A 26,175-nucleotide genomic window follows, 5' to 3' on the forward strand; every position below is an offset into this window, starting at 1 on the left:
CATGCACAAGTACCCCCAGGTCCCACTGTACTGCGGCACTTTGCAATCTTTCTCCATTTAAATAATAACTTGCTCTTTGATTTTTTTCTGCCAAAGTGCATGACCTCACACTTTCCAACATTATACTCCATCTGCCAAATTGTTGCCCATTCACTGGGTCTGTCTATGTCCTTTTGCAGATTTTTTATGCCCTCCTCACACATTGCTTTTCCTCCCATTTTTGTATCGTCAGCAAACTTGGCTACGTTACACTCAGTCCCTTCTTTAAACAGTTTGGAGTTGGTAAGTGCAGTTGTAAGAGAGTTTGGAGAGTGTTTTTTCCAGGGGCGGATGCAGAAGGAAGTAGGTTTGGATTGGGGAAAGGGCGATGTGGGTCGAGAGCGCTAAAAGGAAATGGTCTGAGATGGCTTTATCTTTAACTGACATGGTTGGACTAGCAAGGCCACAAGAGATTGCAAGGTCAAGGGGGTGGCCGTGAATATGGGTTGAGGAATTCACATGGAGGGAGAGATTAAGAGAGGACAGGAGCGTAGTAAATTCAGAGGAGACAGAGCATAATGAATTGAGATGGAGGTTGAAGGCACGAAGGATGAGAAGCCGCTTGATGCAGAGGCCGAGTTAGGAAAGCAGTGAGGATATATCCATGATAAAAATTTTTATTATACTTGGGTGGGCTGTAGAGAACGAGAATTTTGAGTGAGAGTTGAGAGGGGTGGAATAAGGCGAGATGCAGAAAGTGCTGGAGGTGGTGGGGGACAGACCAATATATGATTTGGTGATGAGAGCTATACGCCCGCCACGGCGGTCTGGGCAGGGCATGTGGTAGAAGGTATAGCCAGGAAGGGAGGTTTCGATTAAAGATAATGTGTCATTATCCCTCAGCCAAGTTTCCGTTAGTGCCATGATGTCGATGCAATTATCGTGGATGATTGCATCAACATCATGGCCTTGTTCGCAAGTGAACGGATATTTTATAAGGACATCTGGAGAGGATTCTTGATTCAAGATAATTCAATCCAAGCAACAAAAACAGATGACCTGGTCATTATCACATTACTGTTTGTGGGAGCTTGCTGTGCGAAAATTGGCTGCCGCGTTTCCCATATTACAACAGTGACTGCGCTATAAAAGTACTTCATTGGCTGTAAAGCGCTTTGAGACATTCGGTGGTGGTGAAAGGCGCTATAGAAATGCAAGTCGTTCTTTCTTTCTATTCCCCTGGCTCTACCCAAGCCTATTCCTCAAGGGCCTGCACCCCAGCCACAAGCATATGAACCTCTTCCCCTCCTCAAACCATCGATGAACTCGATGAAGCCCAATCAGTCCTCACCCACCATCCATGTAATTCCCAGCAGGCCTCTTTGGATTGGAGCAGGAAACCGCAGGCCGATTTAGCCCTTCCCTAACACAGGGACACTGATCCCAGTTGGGAGAGCCCTATAAGAACATAAGAAATAGGAGCAGCCATACGGCCCCTCGAGCCTGCTCCACCATTCAGTAAGATCATCGACCTCAATTCCACTTTCCCGCCCGATCCCCGTATCCCTTGATTCCTCGACTCAAAAAATCTATCCATCTCAGCCTTGAATATATTCAGAAACTCAGCATCCGCAGGCCTCTGGGGCAGAGAATTCCAAAGATTCACAACCCTCAGTGAAGAAATTCCTCCTCGCTCTCTTAAATGGCCTAGCCCTTATCCTGAGACTGTGACTCCTAGTTCTAGATACTCCAGCCAGGGGAAACAACCTCTCAGCATCTACCCTGTCAATCCCCTTCAGAATCTTGCATGTTTCAATGAGATCACCTCTCATTCTTCTAAACGCCAGAGTATAGGCTCACTCTACATAATCTCTCCTCATAAGACAGCCCTCTTATCCCAGGAATCAATCTAGTGAATCTCCATTGCACCAACACCAAAGCAAATATATCCTTCCTTAGATAAGGAGACCAAAACTGTGCACAATACTCCAGGTATGGTCTCACCAAGGCCCTGTACAATTGTAGCAAGACTTCCTTACTCTTGTACTCCAACCCCCTTACAATATAGGACAACATGCTATTTGCCTTCCTCATTGCTTGCTGTACCTGAATGCTAGCTTTCTGTGTTTCTTCCACAAGGACATCCAAATCTCTCTGAACACCAACATTTAAAAGTTTCTCACCATTTAAACAATATTCTGTTTTCCTATTCTTCCTACCAAAGTGAATAACCTCACATTTCCCTACATTATACTCCATCTGCCACCTTACTGCCCACTGACTTAGTCTGTCTATATCCCTTTGCAGACATTGTGTGTTCTCCTCACAGCTTACTGTCCCACCTAGCTTTGTACCATCAGCAAACTTGAATATATTACACTCGGTCCCTTCATATAGGTCATTGATATAGATTGTAAATAGCTGAGGCCCCAGCACTGATCCTTGCGGCAACCAACGAGTTACAGCCTGCCAACCTGAAAAAGACCCGTTTATCCCCACTCTCTCTTTTCTGTCCGTTGACCAATCTTCTATCCATGCTAATATATTACCTCCAATCCCATGATCCCGTACCTTGTGTAATAACCTTTTATGTGGCACCTTATCGAATGCCTTTTGGGAATCCAAATATACTACATCCAGTGGTTCCCCTTTATCTACCCTAGTTATATCCACAAAAAACTCTAATAAATTTGTCAAACATGATTTCACTTTCATAAAACCACGTTGACTCTGCCTAATCATGTTATGATTTTCTAAGTGCCCTGTTACCACTTCCTTAACAATGGATTCCAGTATTTCCCCACCAACTGATGTCAAGCTAACTGGCCTGTAGTTCCTTTTTCTCTCTCCCTCCTTTCTTGAATGTAGAAACATAGAAAATAGGTGATCAGGCCATTCGGCCCTTCGAGCCTGTACCACCATTCAATATGATCACGGCTGATCATGCAACTTCAGTAACCCACTCCTGCCTTCTCTCCATACCCTCTTATCCCTTTAGCCGTAAGGGCCATATCTAACTCCCTTTTGAATATATCCAACGAACTGGACTCAACAACTTTCTGTGGTAGAGAATTCCACAGGTTCACAATTCTCTGGATGAAAAAATTTCTCTTCATCTCAGTCCTATATGGCTTACCCCTTATCCTTAGACTGTGACCCCTGGTTCTGGACTTCCCCAACATCGGGAACATTCTTCCTGCATCTAACCTGTCTAAACCTGTCAGAATTTTATATGCTTCTATATCCCTTCTCGTTCTTCTAAATGCCAGTGAATACAAGCCTAGTCGATCCAGTCTTTCTTCATGTCAGTCCTGCCATCCCGGGAATCAGTCTGGTGAACCTTCGCTCCCTCAATGGCAAAAATCTCTTTCCTCAGATTAAGAGATCAAAACTGTACACAATATTCAAGGTGTGGTCTCACCAAGGCCCTGTACAACTGCAGCAAGATCTCCCTGCCCTTGTACTCAAATCCTCTCGCTATGAAGGCCAACATGCCATTTGCTTTCTTAACTGCCTGCTGTACCTGTATGCCAACTTTCAATGACTGATGTACCATGACACCCAGGTCTCATTGCACCTCCCCTTTTACTAATCTGTCACCATTCAGATAATAATCTGCCTTCCTGGTTTTGCCACCAAAGTGGATAACCTCACATTTATCTACATTATACACCATCTGCCATGCATTTGCCCACTCACCTAACCTGTCCAAGTCACCCTGCAGCCTCTTAGCATCCTTCTCACAGCTCACACTGCCACCCAGCTTAGTGTCATCTGCAAATTTGGAGATATTACATTCAATTCCTTCATCTAAATCATTAATATGTATTGTAAATAGCTGGTGTCCCAGCACTGAACCTTGAGGTACCCCACTAGTCACTGCCTGCCATTCTGAAAAGGATCCATTTATTCCTACTCTTTGCTTCCTATCTGCCAACCAGTTCTCTATCCACGTCAATACATTACCCCCAATACCACGTGCTTTAATTTTGCACACTAATCTCTTGTGCGAGACCTTTTCAAAAGCCTTTTGAAAGTCCAAATACACATCCACTGGTTCTCCCTTGTCCACTCTACTAGTTACATCCTCAAAAAATTCTAGAAGATTTGTCAAGCATGATTTCCCTTTCATAAATCCATGCTGACTTAGACTGATCCTGTCACTGTTTCCAAATACGCTGCTCTTACATCTTTAATAATTGATTCCAGCATTTTCCCCACTACTGATGTCAGGCTAACGGTTCTATAATTCCCTGTTTTCTCTCTCCCTCCTTTTTTAAAAAGTGGGGTTACATTAGCTACCCTCCAATCCATAGGAACTGATCCAGAGTCTATAGGAAGTTGGAAAATGACTATCAATGCATCCACTATTTCTAGGGCCACTTCCTTAAGTACTCTGGGATGCAGACTATCAGGCGGTGAATAGCAGTGTTACATTTGAGACCTACCAATCAGGTGGGACCGTTCTAGAATCTAGGGAATTTTGGAAGATCAAGGCCAATGCATCCACTCTCACTGCAGCCACATCTTTTAGAGCCCTAGGATGTGGGCCATCAGGTCCAAGGGATTTGTCGATTTTTCGTGCCATTAGTTTCTCCAGTACTTTTTCTCGACTTATATTAATGACATTAAGTTCCTCACCCTCATTCGACCCTAGGCTCCCCACCATTTTAGGTATGCTATCTTTGCCCCTGGCTGAGACCAGCTATCTCAGCACAGCCTCGCTCATTACGATCCAGTAAGCAACGGAGTGAGAAATAGGTTCTAAAAGTGGCAAGGTCACAAAAAGGACTTCGAGAATCCCCGTCGTAGTCAGCCACAAAAAGGTTAAGACTGGAGGATCTGCAGGCAAGACAGTATTTTATAGCCGTTGTCACCCACGCGCTTGAAACAACCCCCAGAGATGAGTCACAGCTGCCTCTAGCTCTCATTTAACAGCCATTAAGGCTGATTCATGTTGAACCAGGCGCGTCACAACCACCAGAGCAGATCCGTCATTAAGGAGCCTCGCTGTGCAGAGACTGGGGGGGAATGGGGAAGGGATAATAAAGCGGCATCTCTGGGCGAGAGAGGAGTAAACCTCACACGGAGTACCCACTTCAGAATGAGCAGAACTAAGGGCAGACGGGGGGCCTGTGCGTGCCAGGAAACGAGTGGCAGAATTTAAGGGCTGTGCACTGTGAGTAGACAAGTCGCTGAACGCGAGATGGTGTGAGTGAAGGTAAGCGGCTCGGTGCAAAATCGTCAAGCAGAGTAACACCCAGAGCGTGATGCCCAGAGCAACATCCAGAGAATAACGCCCAGAGAGCACGCTCTCCATTCTGTACAATTCTTCAAACAGACAAGCCTAAAAATGTGTGTGACGACACTTAAATGTGCTCATAGGCATTGCTCTACTGTTCACTTGTTTATTTTAAATTGATGGAACGTTTCCACTAAACCAGTGGACAGAGGGACATCATGTGATCGCATTAAGTGTTCGGCCTCCAATAATCGCAGACCTGAGACTCAAGGCTGTCACACCCATCACCAGAGCCCAGTGACGGTGCTAAATGGAGTTGGGTTGACTCCGCCTTCCATTTAGACAGCATCCTATCATCTCATGGAAAGTCCCAAGATGATAGCAGCGGCGACCAAACCCCTTCCCATTCACTCCCATTGTACAGATTCCCAATGGACCAAACGCCTTCCCATTCACTCCCATTGTACAGATTCCCAATGGACCAAACCACTTCCCATTCACTCCCATTGTACAGATTCCCAATGGACCCAAACCCCTTCCCATTCACTCCCATTGTGCAGAATCCCAATGGACCCAAACCACTTCCCATTCACTTCCATTGTGCAGATTCCCAATGGACCAAACCCCTTCCCATTCACTCCCATTGTACAGATTCCCAATGGACCCAAACCCCTTCCCATTCACTCCCATTGTACAGGTTCCCAATGGACCCAAACCCCTTCCCATTCACTCCCATTGTGCAGATTCCCAATGGACCCAAACCCCTTCCCATTCACTTCCATTGTGCAGATTCCCAATGGACCAAACCCCTTCCCTTTCATTCCCATTGTACAGATTCCCAATGGACCCAAACCCCTTCCCATTCATTCCCATTGTACAGATTCCCAATGGACCCAAACCCCTTCCCATTCACTCCCATTGTACAGATTCCCAATGGACCAAACCCCTTCCCATTCACTCCCATTGTACAGATTCCCAATGGAGCAAACCCCTTCCCATTCACTCCCATTGTACAGATTCCCAATGGACCAAACCCCTTCCCATTCACTCCCATTGTACAGATTCCCAATGGACCAAACCCCTTCCCATTCACTCCCATTGTACAGATTCCCAATGGACCAAATCCTTTCCCATTCACTCCCATTTAATAGAACCCCAATGGACCAAATTCCTGTCCATCATCTCGCATTGTGTGGAATTCCAAAAGGCAAACATTTTTTCTAATCCACTCCCATTCTGTAGAATCCCAATGGACCAGTCGCTCACATTATAGGATCGGTATCATTCCCATTCACTCGGACGGTGAAGAATTCAACTGGATGAATCTCTGTTGACACAAACCTCTGCCAGGTTAAGATGACTCACCTCTTTTGCCTGGCGGCGGGCCTCATAATATGGCCGTGCCTTCTCAATGCAGTTGCCGAGCTGAGAGCCCTGAGCATTCAGTTTCCTGGCAGACTCAGACAGGATTTTCCGGTAGGTGTTCCTCGCCTCCTGTGGGAGATGCCGATCAATACTTAAAAATAGAACATCATAAAATATCCAGAGGCAGCTTTGGTGCAATTCCATCCATGTGAAATACCAAACAATGCAAAGCTCCCTCTACACTGTCCCCATCAAACACTCGCAGGGCAGGTACAGCATGGGTTATATACAGAGTAAAGCTACCTCTACACTGTCCCATCAAACACTTGCAGGGCAGGTACAGCATGGGTTATATACAGAGTAAAGCTACCTCTACACTGTCCCATCAAACACTCGCAGGGCTGGTACAGCACGGGTTAGATACAGAGTAAAGCTCCCTCTACACTGTCCCATCAAAACACTCCAGGGGCAGTTACAGCAGGGGTTAGATACAGAGTAAAGCTCCCTCTACACTGTCCCATCAAACACTCCCAGGGCAGGCACAGCACGGGTTAGATACAGAGTAAAGCTCCCTCTACACTGTCCCATCAAACACTTGCAGGGCAGGCACAGCACGGGTTAGATACAGAGTAAAGCTCCCTCTACACTGTCCCATCAAAACACTCCCAGGGCAGTTACAGCACGGGTTAGATACAGAGTGAATTTCTCACTACAACCTGTTTTAGTCCCAAATTCAGAAAGCACCACCTACCAAAGCAGTGAAACGTTTTTTCCATTTCCCAAACCAGAACCTATGGCTTCTTTTGAGTATGACAGCCAATTTTAGGGACAGTTTAGTTCTGTGCGCCTTGCTCAGCAGGAGCACAGGGGCACTTTCACCCCTGCAGTCCTTGGCTGGTTTGGGCTGCTGGTTCCAGAGCGGGAAGAGACCTGTAGAGTGCAGTAACTCAGGAACAACCATCTCCTTTCTGACAAATTCTTCAAGGCACACTCTAATAATGTGACAACAACCTCAAGGGGGTGATGAAAAGCCACCTGTCACTCTCGCGCCACACACAAAGCATCGCAGCTACGCGAGAGGAATTGTGTGGGCACACATACAAACAGAGGGGCCTGTGAATGGCACCGGACACGCACCAGTCCTGGCAGGACTCGGTAAGTCTCATGCGCACCTTGTATTTTTTTCATTCCCCAGTTCCCCTCTTTCTCGCCTGAAGGCATGGACTCTCGCTGGCTCACAGTTCCATAGCTGGCCTCTGGTACCTCTCCGTATTCTTCATGTGCGGGCCGGAACGGGGGGGCCGCCAACGGGACATTGAATCGTAGGGGGCATCGCAGGCGAGCCCAATCCTGCACTCGGTGACCCCGGCACGCATGGGATTTTCCAGTTGGGGTTACTGTGATTGTCTTCCCCCCACCCCTCCCCCGCACCCTCAGACATCGAGGCCAATTGGAAGCGCTCATACAACCAGCTAATTCAGCACAGAGCAGGGCTGTAAGCTGGGACAGTGCTGGTCTGAAGGACTCCGCACCCATACTGGGTGAATTGACGGACTGGGCAGTGCAGCCATTCTCCTCCCCCTCCCCCGTGGGTTGGTCTCTTCTCCCCCCCCCGCCCCCGTGGGTCTCCCTCGGTCTGTCTCTTCCCGGCCACCTGTCTGGGCAGGCGGGGGGGGGGGGGGGGGCGTGGGGGGGGAGAAGAGCTGCATGACATACTCACATCCAGCTGTAGCTCCAGTTTATTAATCTCCTCACTGGCCTGGTTCAGGTGTTCCAGCTCCTCCTGAGGAAAGAGGGACAAATCTGGTCAGTGGGGCCTGTGTTCACAGCTCATACCCGACACCACTCTACTGTAATCACCCCCCTCTACACACAGCACCCTCCTTCCATGCAAACATGTAGCCTTGACCCTCCCCCATACTGTAGCTCCTCCAATAAACACTCACACAGCCATGACCCCTTGACTGCAAACCCTTTATCTACACAGGCTCAGTGGGTCGCACTCTCGCCCGAGTCAGAAGGTTGTGGGTTCAAGTCCCACTCCAGCGGCCTGAGCACAAAAAAAAATCTAAGCTGACACTCCCAGTGCAGTGCTGAGAGAGTGCTGCACCGTCGGAGGTGCTGTCTTTCTGATGAGCCGTTAAACCGAGGCCCCGTCTGCTCTCTCAGGTGGACATAAAAAGATCCCATGGCACTATTTCGAAGAGGAGCAGGGGAGTTATCCCCGCTGTCCTGGGCCAATATTTATCCCTCAATCAACATCACTAAAAACAGATGATCTGGTCATCATCACATTGCTGTTTGTGTGAGCTTGCTGTGCGCAAATTGACTACCGCGTTTCCCACATTACAATAGTGGCTACACTCCAAAAGTACTTCATTGACTGTAAAACACTTGGAGACGTCCGGTGGTCGTGAAAGGTGCTATATAAATGCAAGTCTTTCCTTCATTCAAATACTTCTATTTTTTCCCCCAAACCGTCCAAATTGCTCACACGATTTCGTCACTCCATTTTGCTTTTGGGTCAGATTAGCGCACGCAGCTGCAACGGCATTCGTAACATAATAAAACATAGAAACACAGAAAATAGGTGCAGGAGTAGGCCATTCGGCCCTTCGAGCCTGCACCACCATTCAATGAGTTCATGGCTGAACATGAAACTTCAGTACCCCATTCCTGCTTTCTCGCCATACCCCTTGATCCCCCTAGTAATAAGGACTACATCTAACTCCTTTTTGAGTATATTTAGTGAATTGGCCTCAACAACTTTCTGTGGTAGAGAATTCCACAGGTTCACCACTCTCTGGGTGAAGAAGTTTCTCCTCATCTCCGTCCTAAATGGCTTACCCCTTAGACTGTGACCCCTGGTTCTGGACTTCCCCAACATTGGGAACATTCTTCCTGCATCTAACCTGCCTAAACCCATCAGAATTTTAAATGTTTCTATGAGATCCCCTCTCATTCTTCTGAACTCCAGTGAATACAAGCCCAGTTGATCCAGTCTTTCTTGATAGGTCAGTCCCACCATCCCGGGAATCAGTCTGGTGAACCTTTGCTGCACTCCCTCAATAGCAAGAATGTCCTTCCTCAAGTTAGGAGACCAAAACTGAACACAATACTCCAGGTGTGGCCTCACCAAGGCCCTGTACAACTGTAGTAACACCTCCCTGCCCCTGTACTCAAATCCCCTCGCTATGAAGGCCAACATGCCATTTGCTTTCTTAAGCGCTTGCTGTACCTGCATGCCAACCTTAAATGATTGATGTACCATGACACCCAGGTCTCGTTGCACCTCCCCTTTTCCTAATCTGTCACCATTCAGATAATAGTCTGTCTCTCTGTTTTTACCACCAAAGTGGATAACCTCACATTTATCCACATTATACTTCATCTGCCATGCATTTGCCCACTCACCTAACTTATCAAGAAAGCACACAATTCTGAAAAATATCGCCCCAGCTTATCCACGATGCTGGAAATACCCACGAGACCTTTCTGCTCCCCGCCGGCCTGGGGCTGGAGTTGGAAATTTCACCCAGCCTCGTGTGCTGTGCATTGCCAGCTCCTGTGGGAAAATGCCGTGCTTGTGGAGGGATGCACTGAGAATGCTGTTTGTTTACCGGCTGCCTCTAAAGCATACTGTGCCAACCAGGCAGAAAATCCACAAACAACCAAGGGGCAAGTGCCACAAAATCAACATCAAAAATAAAAGGTTTCACTTTTTTTTCCCTCAATTCGAAACTTGACTATTCCAACTGGCTGGCCTCCCACATTCTACCCTACGTAAACTAGAGGTGATCCAAAACTCGGCTGCCCGTGTCCTAACTCGCACCAAGGCCTGCTCACCCATCACCCCTGTGTGCTCGCTGACCTACATTGGCTTCTGGTTAAGCAACGCCTTGTTTTCAAAATTCTCATCTCTATTTTCAAATCCCTCCATGGCCTTGCCCCTCCCTATCTCTGTAATCTTTTCCAGCCCCCAAAACCCCCCCCCCCCCACCCCCGAGATGTTTGCGCTTCTCAAATTCTGCCCTCTTGAGCATTCCTGGTTGTAATCGGTCAACCATTGGTGGCCTTACCTTCAGCTGCCTGGGCCCCAAGCTCTAGAACTCCCTCCCTAAACTTCTCCACCTCTCTTTCTTCCTTCAAGACACTCCTTAAAATCTACCTCTTTGACCAAGCCTTTGGTCACCTGCGCTAATTTCTACTTCAGCAGCTCGGTGTTATAAGAACATAAGAAATAGGAGCAGGAGTAGGCCATTTGGCCCCTCGAGCCTGCTCCGCCATTTAAAAAGATCATGGACTCAGCTCCACTTCCCTGCCTGTTCCCTTTATTCCCTTGTGTGATATATTCACAGAGCACAGCGCACACAGCTTCCTACATGGCAGGCAGCACTCTCGGAAGCCTCCGGAATCTGCCTGGTTCTGTTTATTATTAACTCTGCAGTTGTACACAATACGCCCACATCCACAGTGTGGAGCTACAAACATTACAAGCTTACAGACATTACACCTCGTCACTCAAAAATCTGCCTATTTCCGCCTTCAATATATTCAATGTCCCAGCCTCCACAGCTCTCTGGGGCAGAGAATTCCACAGATTTACAACCCTCTGAGAAGAAATTCCTCCTCATCGCAGTTTTAAACCGGCAGACCCTTATTCTAAGACTATGTCCCCTAGTTTTAGTTTCCCCTACGAGTGGAAATATCTTCTCTGCATCCACCTTGTCGAGCCCCCTCATTATCTTATAAATTTCAATAAGATCACTTCTCATTCTTCTGAGCTCCAATGAGTATAGGCCCAACCTACTTAACCTATCTTCATAAGTCAACCCCCTCATCTCCGGAATCAACCTAGTGAACCTTCTTTGAACAGCCTCCAATGCAAGTATATCCTTCCTTAAATACGGTGACCAAAACTGTACGCAGTATTCCAGGTGTGGCCTCACCAATACCCTGTACAGTTGTAGCAGGACTTCTCTGCTTTTATACTCTATCCCCCTTGCAATAAAGGCCAACATTCCATTTGCCTTCCTGATTACTTGCTGTACCTGCATACTAATCTTTTGTGTTTCATGCACAAGGACCCCCAGGTCCCTCTGTACTGCAGCACTTTGCAATTGTTCTCCATTTAAATTATAATTTGCTTTTCTATTATTTCTGCCAAAGTGGATAACCTCACATTTTCCCACATTATACTCCATCTGCCAATTTTTTGCCCACTCACTTAGCCTGTCTATATCCCTTTGCAGATAAGGAGAGGGCAATATAGCAGGGTAGCACTGGGGGAAATAAAAACCAGAGCGTGCCAGCAAGGGACAGAATGTATAAACATAAAAGTGAATCAGAAAGTGGGGTCAAAGCAGGAAAAAATGGTTTAAAAAAAACAAATTTAAAAGCTCTATCTGAATGCGTAGCATTCGCAACAAAATAGATGAGTTGACGGCACAAATAGATACAAAAATATATCCCAATGAGAAGGAAAAACTGTAAGAGAAAGGATAACCATCCGTGGCTAAGGGATGGCATCAAATTGAAAAAAGGGCATACAATGTGGCCAGGACTAGTGGGAGGCCAGAGGATTGAGAAACTTTTAAAAGCCAGCAAAGAACGACTAAAAAAAATGATAGAGAGGGTAGATTATGAAAGTAAACTAGAACAAAATATAAAAACAGAGAGTAGGAGTTTCTACAGGTACATAAAAAGGAAAAGAGTGGCTAAAGTAAATGTTGGTACCCTTGAGGATGAGACTGGGGAATTAATAGTGGGGAACAGGGAAATGGCAGAGATGTTGAACAAATATTTTGTATCAGTCTTCACAGTAAAAGACACTAAAAACATGCCAATAGTGGATAATCAAGGGGCTATGGGGAGGGAGGAACTTAATACAATCACTATCACCAATGAAGTAGTACTCGGTAAAATAATGGGACTAAAGGCGGATAAGTTCCCTGGACCTGATGGCTTACATCATAGGGTCTTTAAAGAAGTGGCTGCAGAGATAGTGGATGCATTGGTTGTAATCTACCAAAATTCCCTGGATCCTGGAGCGGTCCCAGCAGATTGGAAAACCGCAAATGTAATGCCCCTATTTAAAAAAGGAGGCAGACAAAAAGCAGGAAACTATAGACCAGTTAACCTAACATCTGTCATTGGGAAAATGCTGGAGTCCATTATTAAGGAAACAGTAGTGGGACATTTGGAAAAGCATAATTCAATCAAGCAGAGTCAGCATGGTTTTATGACAGGGAAATCATGTTTGACAAATTTGTTGAAATTATTTGAGGATGTAATGAGCAGGGTGGATAAGGGGGAACCAGTGGATGTGGTGTATTTGGATTTCCAGAAGGCATTCGATAAGGTGCCACATAAAAGGTTACTGCACAAGATAAAAGTTCACGGGGTTGGGTGTAATATATTAGCATGCTTAGAGGATTGGCTAATTAACAGAAAACAGAGAATCGGGATATATGGTTCATTTTTCGGTTGGCAAACAGTAACTAGTGGGGTGCCGCAGGGCTGGGTCCTCAACTATTTACAATCTATATTAATGACTTGGATGAAGGGAGTGTAATGTAGCCAAGTTTGCTGATGATACAAAGATGGGTGGAAAAGCAAATTGTGAGGAGGACACAAAGGGCTAGACTTTGTGGCCTTGTTCCAGCGATGTGGGACCTATCGCCCGTGCTGATCGCCGGCTCAAGGCCCATTTTTTTTTTTGCGATTTTCCACTCGGTCTCAGCCCAGCGATGTCAAATGGGCGATGTCATTTCTCGCCGATCTCACAATCGCCCAAAGAAAACGGAAGTGAATGAAAAAAAAAGCTTCCCTGGCAACGCATCACTGCACATGTGCAGGTTGATTTTTTTTTCCAGTTTGATGCTCCTTCCCGCGTTTTGAGAGGTCAAAGGTCTTCACACATGCTCAGAAGCTCTGTGTGGGTCTGGGAGAGAGAGAGAGAGAGGAGAAAGGAAACAGGTTATCTCGTGCTATTGAAAATACAGATAAATTTTAAGAATAGAGGGAGGTGCAGGAAAGAGAAGGGCCAAACCCTTCAGCGAAGAGGCAAATGAGGCCCTGGTGAATTGTGTTAGCGCGAGGTGGGAGGATCTGACACGGGGTGGACATGGGAAACCTCCTCCCCGTGCATATCGGAGGATTTGGGCAGAGATTGCCGATGTGGTCACGTCGGCATCAAATGAAGCCCGGACACCGGACCAGTGCCGGAAAAGATGGAACAGTCTACTGGCGGCTGCAAGAGTAAGTTGAAATTTAAATTAGAAATCATCCATACTTATTATTTAATGTTGTATGGAAAATCTAATTAGAATCTGCAATGTTTTATCGTAATCTTTAAGCATGACTAAGTAACTAAATTCGGATTAAATTATGATCACATTTATGCACCGCAACATAAATTTTAATTATGACATATCTTCCTGTGCAATGTATTGCAAACTAGAAATTTAACTTATAAATCTGTCAGTCCTAAATGTTTATTGCCAAATCCATCTGCTTATGCCGTGCAATGTTACCTTACCTATTACAGAAGATGATTTCCATCAACCAGCGGGAGCAAGACGGGCGGGAGCTGTGCCATGCTGCAGTCACTCACTGCCTACGAGGAGCTTGCAGTGGCCTTGGTGCGCCAGAAAGCCGTTCGCTCACAACCCGTGGTGTGGCCGAACCCACCCTCGAGTCACGTGAGTAATGAGAACTGTGCATTGTGCAATGTGTGAATCAATCGTAAATATTTGTTACGCGGGTAATCCTGTGCAATGATACTTTAATTTGCTATTTAATTGAGTTATACTACTGAGATGTACTATTGATCTTCAAATGAGATCATGTTAGGCCTGGTGACCGCTTGTGCGCAAGGGCTAATGGTAATGTTTTGAGTTCTTAAGTGAGATGAATTGATTTGCATTGTTAAACGTCGTTTATAACTTCCATTTGTCTTTCAAAGGTCAACAAGTACTGATGGAGTCAACGGACATGTCCACTGACCAGTCGGGACACTCCCAGGAGGACGAGCCAGTGCAGACTCCAGGAGGAGGAGGAGTAGGAGGAGGCGGAGGAGGAGGAACAGGAGATATTTTTGGGGGTGGGCGGGGGTGAACAACCTGCGGCCATCTATTTTGAGACAGATGAGGCACCGGGACCAAGCGGTGTGCATGTGGTGACACCAAGGCACGTGACATTGCACACGCCGACCCCACGGCGGTCTGGTCAGTGTGATATGCACTCGCCTGCCAGAGAGGACCAGACAGAGAGCTTACTTTTCCTGTGCAGGGAGACAGTCGCAATTGGTCGTGACCTTATCCAGGGGTTCGCGGGTTTCTCAAACAACTGGAGCCAGTTCTCCACATCCTGGAGCGAGTCCTGCTTGTGCTTCTCCAGCTGGTCTTCTGAGCAGTCACAGACTGCTCGGGAGACGCTGGAGGCGATCAGGGAGCAGACAGCCGCAACAAATGCCCTACGGCACGCGTTGCTGGCTGGACACGGCGCTGCACCCCAAGGTGTCGTGTCCGCTCACAGCGAGACCCCAAGCACACAAGCGAGTACGGAGGACACAGTTCCTCCTGACTCGGAAGTAGAGCCGGAGGCTTCTGCTTCCTCTCCGTCACCTCCACCACGGCAGGAAGTCTTGCCGTCCCACTCTGCACGACGTCTTGGTGTCGGTCTGCGGAGACCAAAACGGGCGGATGGGGTGCGAACACGGGGTGGGACAGGATCTGGAGGGAAACGTGGCCGCAGGTAGGGAGGGGGGAGTGCTTCTCAATAGTTCACTTGTTTTAAAATATTCACTTGTTATTATCACTATCACTTTATTATTCTCTTGTTATTGTTATTGTTATTGTTACTAAATTGGCCACTTGTATTCAATAGTTAAATGTTCACTTGTTATCATTACTTAACTGTTCACTTTCCATTCTTTCTGAAATGGTCGTTTGTTATTATCACTGAAATGGTCGTTTGTTATTATCACTGAGATGGTCGCTTGTTTTCATCACTGAGATGGTCGCTTGTTATTATCACTGAGATGGTCGCTTGTTTTCATGACTGAAACGGTCACTTGTTATTATTACTTAAATGGCCACTTGTTAAAATGTTCAATTTCTTCTTCTAACGTTTTGGGGATTTTGAGGGAAGCGTGGGTTGGTGCGTGGGGTGGGGGGTTGGAGGGAGGGTGCTGTTCATTAGTTCTTAAAAAAAATTCATGTTTCTTAATTAAAAAAAAAAATTTTTTCTACAACTTCTGTACCTTCTCTCTGACTTACATAAGTTTTACAACGTACAGTTTTCATGCATATTTGTTTGTTTATTCTGTTTCCCCATGGAAATGAAACTTTTGTTTAAACGTAACTGTATTTGAACATTTGAATATCAACAATAGCAACTCATGCGAAGCGTTCATTAATGAGCTGCTGACGCAAAAGCTTAGCGGCCGTGTAACTGCCACTGGCTACTGGTCTTCGGGAAGGGTGTGGTGGTACATGCTGATTAAGCTCCCGTATGTCCTCAATAAACTCTCGGTCTGTGCCTCCCTGGTCATTGGGAAGCTTTCCATCCTGCGAGCGTAAAGGGCTTCAGTCACCTGTCAAATGCAGCAGTGTGTAGCGTGCCGAGAGATAGGGCAGATGTCACCAGCTGAAGCCTGAAAAGACCCCGATGCGTAAAAGGCTAGGGCAGCAGTAACCTTCACAACGGACAGTGCGGTTCTGATGGTGCTGGAAGGCTGCAGATCATCCTTGACGAGTTGACATATCTCATCGATGACCTCCTTCCGGAATCGCAGCCTCCTCAGACAAGCATTTTCAGACAAGTTCAGGTAGGATTGCTTCTCCAAGTACCTTCGTTGGCTATACGGTCTCTCCTCTGACTTCGTCTCTGTCTAGCGTTACTGTGCCACCTCTTCGATTGATCCTTTCAGTAACCAGTCTGTGAGCAGTTGCAATTAAACGCAGGGAAAGCATAGGCCCCATAATCACTAACAATGATTACTTTCACTGATTTCAATAATCTCTCTACTCTGTACTCTCTAATCACTGTAAAAGTGCCCTTTCTGTAGTCTCTAAGCTGTATACCAGTCAGTTTGATAGGCACCAACAATATCATTAAATAACTTCACTATTTAAAAGCTATTTACTACATAATTCCAATATATGAGATCTATTTAGCATAAATAAGTTGATAATATCTATTTATATTCCCTGTCCCAAATTTCTGAGGACAATTTGTTTCAATTTTACTCTCTAAATAACTCAGAATTAATTCTCCACCCTTCCTCAGAAGCTAAAAATGGTGTCCATAGTGCCCATTTCCCTCTCTGAGGCCCTGAAAAAGCAACTGTTTTTGAGCACTCTTTTGGGCCTTGCATCGGCCCAGCGAAGTGCATGTTAGGTGCCGAAACTTGGGATGGGCCTTGTGTGGGCGATCATCTCGGCGATCAAAGTGGAAACTTGGGGGACCTATTTTTCCAGCGATGTTTTGGGCCTAGTTTCTACTTTTTGCTCAAAATGGGCGATAGAGGTCCATTTTGGGCGATAGATGGGCGATGTGAAGTGGAAAGTCTAGCCCACTGACTTTTTACATTTCCCTCACCTGAATCCCCCGCCACCCCGTTCCCCCCCCGCCACTCCACTAATTAATTTTAAACCCTCTGTATAGCCCTAGTTTTTTGATTGCCAGGACCCTAGTGCCAGCACGGTCTAAGTGGAGCCCGTCTCAACGGAACAGCTCCCTTTTACCCCAGTAGTGGTGCCAGTGTCCCACAAACCAAAACCCATTTCTCCCACACCTGTCTTTGAGCCACGTGTTTAACTCGCTGATCTTATTCACCCTGTGCAAATTTGCTCGTGGCTCAGGTAGTAATCCAGAGATTTATTACCTTTGTGGTTCTGCTTTTTAATTTGGCCCCTAGCTGCTCATAATCCCTCAGCAGAACCTCTTTATTTGTCCTATCTATGTCGTTGGTGCCCACGTGGACCGCGACAACTGGATCCCCCCCTCCCACTCCAAGTTCCTCTCCAGCCCAGAGGAGACGTCCTTAACCCTGGCACCGGGCAGGCAATACATCCTTCGGGGCTCACGCTCTCGGCTGCAGAGAACAGTATCTATCCCCCTAACTATACTGTCCCCTACCACTACAACCTTTCTTTTTACTCCCCAACTTGAATGTGTCAAATTGTTTGATCTCATAACACTCCTGTGAAGCGCCTTGGGATGTCTCACTACGTTAAAGGCGCTATATAAATACAAGTTGTTGTTGTCGTAATCCGTCAACTAAATTTTGTTCCATTTGTTTTTCAGGGTGTGGGTGATTGTGGCCCCCCAGACTTGTTGCCCCGAGAAGACGATGGTGGGCCTTTCCCCTTGAACCACTGCCGTACATGCGGCAATGGCGCTCCACAAATGACATTCGAGGATTTTGACCCAGAACTAGGGTTGCCAGCTCTGATTGGCCATATTCCTGGAGGTATCGTCATATGACCTACCTCCCACCGCCAACCAAACCCAATACAACAGCCGACTTTCCCCTCTCCAATCATTTTATACCCAACCAGAAGAACCACATTTTTTTTTAATGCCAGCGATTTTTCTCCTAGGTACTGCTCCCAGCAGTGAACACGATACAGCACTAGAAGGAGGCCATTCGGCCCATGTCGGCTCTTTGCGAGAGCTGTCCAATTAGTCCCACTCCCCCGCTCTTTTCTCCACAGCCGGGTCAATGTTTTCCCCTTTCAGTATTTATCCAATTCCCTTTTGAAAGTTACTGCTGAATCCACTCCCATCGCCCTTCCAGATCATAACTCGCTGCGTGAAAAACTGTTTCCTTGTGTTGCCTCTGGTTCTTTGGTCAATCACCTTAAATCGGAGATTAATGAAATGAACGTAAAGAAAAACTTGCATTTATATAGTGCCTTTCACGACCACTGGACGTCTCAAACCGCTTTACAGCCAATGAAGTACTTTTGGAGTGTAGTCACTGTTGCAGTGTGGGAAACACGGCAGCCAATTTGCGCACAGCAAGCTCCCACAGACAGCAATGTGATAATGACCAAATAATCTGTTTTTTGTTATGTTGATTGAGGAGTAAATATTGGCCAGGACACTGGGGATAACTCCCCTGCTCTTCTTTCAAATAGTGCCATGGGATCTTTTACTTCTACCCGAGAGAGTAGAAGGTGCCTCGGTTTAACATCTCATCCGAAAGACGGCACCTCCAACAATACAGCACTCCCTCACGGCTGCACTGGGAGTGTCAGCCTAGTGCTCAAGTCTCTGGAGTGGGACTTGAACCCACAACCTTCGGACTCAGGGCAGGAGTGCTACCCACTGAGCCACAGCTGACACAATGGCGTGTGACTTGGAGGTGATAGGAGTCCGGATTATATTGTTGTCGTATAGAGGTGGCGAGGCTGGAAGATGCCAAATTAAGGTTGGTAAGGTCATGCTGTAGGTTGGCCAGTACTGCAGCCACAGTTTAACAGTGTGACGGAGAGGCCCTGCTCCGTCCTGGATGGCAGCACACTTCTGGAGTGTTGTTGCAGCTGCATCCATCCAGGAGACGGGATTCTATCAAGCTTCCGACTCGAGCTGGGGGGCAGCCATGACTCAGCGGGCAACACTCACGCCTCGCAGTCAGGTGGTGCTGGGTTCAAATCCCACTCCATGGACAAAAATCTACACCGACACTCCCAGTGCAAATACTGGGGGGAGTGCCGCAAGTGCTGAGGGAGTGCTGCACAGTCGGAGGTGCCGTCTTTCGGATGGGACGTTAAACCGAGGCCCCGTCTGCTCTCTCAGGTGGACGTAAAAGATCCCGTGGCACTATTCCGAAGAAGAGCAGGGGAGTTTTCCTTGGTGGCTTGGCCAATATTTATCCCTCAATCAGGCCTAAAGTACAGATAATGTTTCTCGTTTTCCGCAGGGCATCTTATTCCCAAGTTCATTACGTTGTGACCTTTTAACAATGAAGAGTGATGACTGTGCAGCAGATAGGACGATTTTTACAGCAGTATTTTAGCAAATCTCCCTTGCTGTAAAAACCCATAGTTCACGAGTGTCCTTCAGGGAAGGGAAGCTGCCAAATCCAACCTGGTCAGGCCTACTCGTGAGTCCCAGCCACGCTGTGTGGCTGTCTCTTAATGCCCCCCGAAGTGGCCTCGCAACCCACTGAGTTATACTGATAATCGCAACGGGACAGGCACCAAGGGTTAGACAGTCAATGTTTTCTCCGGTGTTTTGGCCAATATTTATCCCTCAAATAACATCTAATGCAGAGGATATGGTCATTTAGAACATAACATAAGAAATAGGAGCAGGAGTCGGCCATTCGGCCCCTCAAGCCTGCTCCACCATTCAATAAGATTATGGCTGATCTGATCTCAGTCTCAACTCCACTTCCCTGCCCGCTCCCCATAACCCTTGACTCCCTTATCGCTCAAAAATCTGTCTATCTCCATCTTAAATATATTCAGTGGCCCAACCTCCACAGCTCTCTGGGGCAGAGAATTCCAAACATTCACGATTCTCTGACAGGAGAAATTCCTCCTCATTTCCATTTTAAATGGGTGGCCCCTTGTTGTGAAACTATGCCCCCTAGTTCTAGATTCCCCCACGAGGGTAAATATCCTCTCTGCATCTACCCTGTCCAGCCCCCTCATTACCTTATACGTTTCAATAAGATCACCTCTCATTCTTCTAAACTCCAGTGAGTACAGGCCCAACCTTTCTTCATAAGTCAACCCCCTCATCTCAGGAATAAACCTCGTGAACCTTCTCTGAACTGCCCGCGATGCAAGTATATCCCTCCTTAAATACGGAGACCAAAACTGTACGCAGTACTCCAGGTGTGGCCTCACAATTTATTTCATTGCAGTTTGTGGGAGCTCGCTGTGCGCCAATTGGCTGCCGCTTTTCCCACATTACAACAGTGACGGCACTTCAAAAGTACTTCATTGGCTGTAAAGCGCCTTGGGGCACCCGGAGGTCGTGAAAGGCGCTAGATAAATCTTTGCTAGTTTCTTAAAAGCCAAACCCTCTGATGGGCCCACTCCAGATAGAAGTGGCAGCACAGAGGGCGTGCAGGTTATTCAGTGACGGGTGGGTGCTCGCTGACTCGCAGTACCGCTCCCCCTCCCCCACCTGCTGCGGACTTTGCTCACTCACTGTCTCCTTTCCGCTCCAATGGGACCTAATGCCTCCCAGCCCTCGCCGGAGCTGTCACATCCAACAAGTCAACGGCTCCCAGGACGCATTTAGAACGTCGCCTTCGCCCTCGGGCTCTCCCTCCGCACAGCCTAATGAGTCTGCAGACCTTCACTTTACATTATTTATACCTTTGCATTTCGCTCTGGCTGCCGATACAGCCCAATTAGCGCACTGACTTATTTATTCAACTGTTAGTGCTATGTGCATCACAGGCAACAGGATATAGCCGTTTAACCCTCTCGCCCACGCTCTCGGCCACTCAGCCCTGAGCAAGGGGGGGGGATTGACACTCTCGCCCATTCTCAGAGGGGATTAACCCTCTCCCCATTCACAGTCAGACACCGGGCAGCCTGTTCCCAGCGGAGGGGATTAACCCTCTCACCCATCTCTCCCCCATTCACAGTCAGACACCGGGCAGCCTGTTCCCAGCGGAGGGGATTAACCCTCTCACCCATCTCTCCCTAGTCACATCAGGCAATGGAGGATTCACCCAGCAGTTATCGTCAGTAACCCCTCCCCAGCACCCTGTGTTAGTGACTGTATCTGTACTGATGTTAATCCAGCTCCTTCACACTGTCACTCAGTAACCCCTCCCCCAGCACTGTGTTACTGACTGTATCTGTACTGATGTTAATCCAGCTCCTTCACACTGTCACTCAGTAACCCCTCCCCCAGCACCCTGTGTTACTGACTGTATCTGTACTGATGTTAATCCAGCTCCCTCACACTGTCACTCAGTAACCCCTCCCCCAGCACCCTGTGTTACTGATTCTATCTGTACTGATGTTAATCCAGCTCCCTCACACTGTCACTCAGTAACCCCTCCCCCAGCACTGTGTTACTGACTGTATCTGTACTGATGTTAATCCAGCTCCCTCACACTGTCACTCAGTAACCCCTCCCCCAGCACTGTGTTACTGACTGTATCTGAACTGATGTTAATCCAGCTCCCAAGCACCCCTCCTGCTCCACACTCACTTTTCGCCATTGGTCTTTCTGTGCAATAAAGTATTTATTCCCTTTCCTACTCCTGGTACCTTTCTCCAGTACGGAATGCTGTTGTACGGAACAGCTCTCTGAGACTTACTGTAAATGACACGTTGAGTGGGCAATCCAATCTGTACCGAGCGCACTGCGACTGACGAGATTCGGCAGCACAGCATTATTGTAACCCATCACCTTAACAGAGACAGTATCACCCCTTATACTCACGATTACACTGGCCCGTGTACAGAATGAGCCCTTATAGCCCCCATTACACTGCCCAGTGTACATAATGACCCCTTGTACCCCCGATTACACTGCCCCATGTACAGTATCACCCCTTATAACCCCGCTTACACTGCCCCATGTACAGTATTACCTCTCATACCCTGATTACACTGCCCCGTGTACAGTATTACCTCTCATACCCTGATTACACTGCCCCGTGTACAGCATCACACCCCTTATACCCCCGAATTACACTGCCCCGTGTACAGCATCACACCCCTTATACCCCGATTACACTGCCCCGTGTACAGTATTACCTCTCATACCCTGATTACACTGCCCCGTGTACAGCATCACACCCCTTATACCCCGATTACACTGCCCCGTGTACAGTATTACCTCTCATACCCTGATTACACTGCCCCGTGTACAGCATCACACCCCTTATACCCCGATTACACTGCCCCGTGTACAGTATTACCATTATACCCCCGATAACACTGCCCCGTGTACAGTATCACTCGTTATACCCCCGATTACACTGCCCCGTGTACAGTATCGCCCCTTATACCCCGTTAAACTGCCCCGTGTACAGTATCACCGTTTATACCCCCGATTACACTGCCCCATGTACAGTATCACCCCTTATACCCCCGATTACACTGCCCCATGAACAGTATCACCGCTTATACCTCCGATTACACTGCCCCGTGTACAGTATCATTATACCCCCGATTACACTGCCCCATGAACAGTATCACCTCTCATACCCCCGATTACACTGCCCCGTGTACAGTATCACCCCTTCTACCCCCGATTGCACTGCCCCGTGTACAATATCATCCCTTATACCCCGATTACACTGCTCCGTGTACAGTATCACCCCTTGTACTCCGATTACACTGCCCCGTTGTACAGTATCACCCCTTATACCCCCGATTACACTGCCCCGTGTACAGTATCACCCCTTATACTCCCGATTACACTGCCCCGTGTACAGTATCACCCCTTATACCCCGATTACACTGCCCCATGGACAGTATCACCATTACACCCCCGATTACATTGCCCCATGTACAGAATCACCCTTGTACTCCCGATTACACTGCCCCATGTACAGTATCACACCCCTTATACTCCCGATTACACTGCCCCATGTACAGTATCACCACTTATCCCCGATTACACTGCCCAGTGTACAGTATCACACCCCTTATACACCCGATTACACTGCCCCGTGTACAGCATTACCCCTTATACCCCGATTACACTGCCCCGTGTACAGCATTACCCCTTATACCCCGATTACACTGCCCAGTGTACAGTATCACCCCTTATACCAACGATTATAGAAGAACATAAGAATTAGGAACAGGAGTAGGCCATCTAGCCCCTCGAGCCTGCTCCGCCATTCAACAAGATCATGGCTGATCTGGCCGTGGACTCAGCTCCACTTACCCGCCCGCTCCGCATAACCCTTAATTCCCTTATTGGTTAAAAATCTATCTATCTGTGATTTGAATACATTCAATGAGCTAGCCTCAACTGCTTCCTTGGGCAGAGAATTCCACAGATTCACAACCCTCTGGGAGAAGAAATTCCTTCTCAACTCGGTTTTAAATTGGCTCCCCCGTATTTTGAGGCTGTGCCCCCTAGTTCTAGTCTCCCCGACCAGTGGAAACAACCTCTCTACCTCTATCTTGTCTATCCCTTTCATTATTTTAAATGTTTCTATAAGATCACCCCTCATCCTTCTGAACTCCGACGAGTAAAGACCCAGTCTACTCAATCTATCATCAGAAGGTAACCCCCTCATCTCCGGAATCAGCCTAGTGAATCGTCTCTGTACCCCCTCCAAAGCTTGTATATCCTTCCTTAAGTAAGGTGACCAAAACTGCACGCAGTACTCCAGGTGCGGCCTCACCAATACCTTATACAGTTGCAGCAGGACCTCTCTGCTTTTGTACTCCATCCCTCTCGCAATGAAGGCCAACATTCCATTCACCTTCCTGATTACCTGCTGCACCTGCAAACTAACCTTTTGGGATTCATGCACACGGACCCCCAGGTCCCTCTGCACCGCAGCATGTTGTAATTTCTCCCCATTCAAATAATATTCCCTTTTACTGTTTTTTTTCCCCCCAAGATGGATGACCTCACACTTTCCGACATTGTATTCCATCTGCCAAACCTTAGCCCATTCGCTTAACCTATCTAAATCTCTTTGCAGCCTCTCTGTGTCCTCTACACAACCAGCTTTCCCACTAATCTTTGTGTCATCTGCAAATTTTGTTACACTACACTCTGTCCCCTCTTCCAGGTCATCGATGTATATTGTAAACAGTTGTGGTCCCAGCACCGATATCTGTGGCACACCACTAACCGATTTCCAACCCGAAAAGGACCCATTTATCCCGACTCTCTGCTTTCTGTTAGCCAGCCAATTCTCGATCCATGCTAATACATTTCCTCTGACTCTGCGTATCTTTATCTTCCTCAGCAACCTTTTGTGTGGCACCTTATCGAATGCTTTTTGGAAATCTAAATACACCACATCCATCGGTACACCTCTATCCACCATGCTCGCTATATCCTCAAAGAATTCCAGTAAATTAGTTAAACATGATTTCCACTTCATGAATCCATGTTGCGTCTGCTTGATTGCACTATTCCTATCTAGATGTCCCGCTATTTCTTCCTTAATGATAGCTTCAAGCATGTTCCCCACTACAGATGTTAAACTAACCGGCCTATAATTACCTGCCTTTTGTCTGCCCCCTTTTTTTAAACAGAGGCGTTACATTAGCTGCTTTCCAATCCGCTGGTACCTCCCCAGAGTCCAGAGAATTTTGGTAGATTATAACAAATGCATCTGCTATAACTTCCGCCATCTCTTTTAATACCCTGGGATGCATTTCATCAGGACCAGGGGACTTGTCTACCTTGAGTCCCATTAGCCTGTCCAGCACTAACCCCCTAGTGATAGTGATTATCTCAAGGTCCTCCCTTCCCACATTCCCGTGACCAGCAATTTTTGGCATGGTTTTTGTGTCTTTCACGGTGAAGACCGAAGCAAAATAATTGTTTAAGGTCTCAGCCATTTCCACATTTCCCATTATTAAATCCCCCTTCTCATCTTCTAAGGGACCAACATTTACTTTAGTCACTCTCTTCCATTTTATATAATCGGTAAAAGCATTTACTATCTGTTTTTATGTTTTGCGCAAGTTTACTTTCGTAATCTATCTTTCCTTTCTTTATTGCTTTCTTAGTCATTCTTTGCTGTTGTTTAAAATTTTCCCAATCTTCTAGTTTCCCACTAACCTTGGCCACCTTATATGCATTGGTTTTTAATTTGATACTCTCCTTTATTTCCTTGGTTATCCACGGCTGGTTATCCCTTCTCTTACCACCCTTCTTTTTCATTAGAATATATTTTTGTTGAGCACTATGAAAGAGCTCCTTAAAAGTCCTCCACTGTTCCTCAATTGTGCCACCATTTAGTCTGTGTTTCCAGTCTACTTTAGCCAACTCTGCCCTCATCCCACTCTAGTCCCCTTTGTTTAAGCATAGTACGCTCGTTTGAGACACTACTTCCTCACCCTCAATCTGTATTACAAATTCAACCATACTGTGATCACTCATTCCGAGAGGATCTTTTACTAGGAGATCGTTTATTATTCCTGTCTCATTACACAGGACCAGATCTAAGATAGCTTGCTCCCTTGTAGGTTCTGTAACATACTGTTCTAAGAAACAATCCCGTATGCATTCTATGAATTCCTCCTCAAGGCTACGCCGTGCGATTTGATTTGACCAATCGATATGTAGGTTAAAATCTCCCATGATTACTGCCCCATGTACAGTATCACCCCTTATACCCCCGATTACACTGCCCCTGTACAGTATCACACCCCTTATACCCTACGATTACGCTACCCTGTGTACAGTATCACCCCTTATATACCCAATTACACTGCCCCGTATACAGTATCACCCCTTGTACCCCGATTACACTGCCCCGTATACAGTATCGCCCATTATACACCCGATTACACTGCCCCTTGTACAGTATCACCCCTTATATCGCCGATTACACTGCTCCGTGTACAGTATCACCCCTTATACCCCCGATTACACTGCCCTGTGTACAGTATCAC

At 47.0% G+C, this 26,175-nt stretch overlaps 1 protein-coding gene across 5 annotated transcripts in view; it reads right to left on the reverse strand.

The window, feature by feature from the left end:
* Nucleotides 1-26,175, reverse strand: part of sh3bp5lb (SH3-binding domain protein 5-like, b) — a 75,680-nt gene that overhangs the window by 16,805 nt on the left and 32,700 nt on the right. For 4 of the 5 annotated variants that reach the window (XR_011587800.1, XR_011587799.1, XR_011587798.1 and 1 more), the window contains exons 2-3: nt 8,307-8,369; nt 6,587-6,715 (exon numbers count right to left, since the gene is read on the reverse strand). Coding sequence is in view for 2 of the 5 variants with exons in the window: in XM_070861373.1 (XP_070717474.1) it covers nt 6,587-6,715; nt 8,307-8,369 (192 nt within the window). In the remaining 3 variants the exon portion in view is untranslated. The remainder of the gene's footprint in view (nt 1-6,586; nt 6,716-8,306; nt 8,370-26,175) is intronic. The other variant, XM_070861374.1, reaches the window with a different exon arrangement.

Source organism: Pristiophorus japonicus, chromosome 19 (assembly GCF_044704955.1).
Source record: "Pristiophorus japonicus isolate sPriJap1 chromosome 19, sPriJap1.hap1, whole genome shotgun sequence".
NCBI classification, from domain to species: domain Eukaryota; kingdom Metazoa; phylum Chordata; class Chondrichthyes; family Pristiophoridae; genus Pristiophorus; species Pristiophorus japonicus.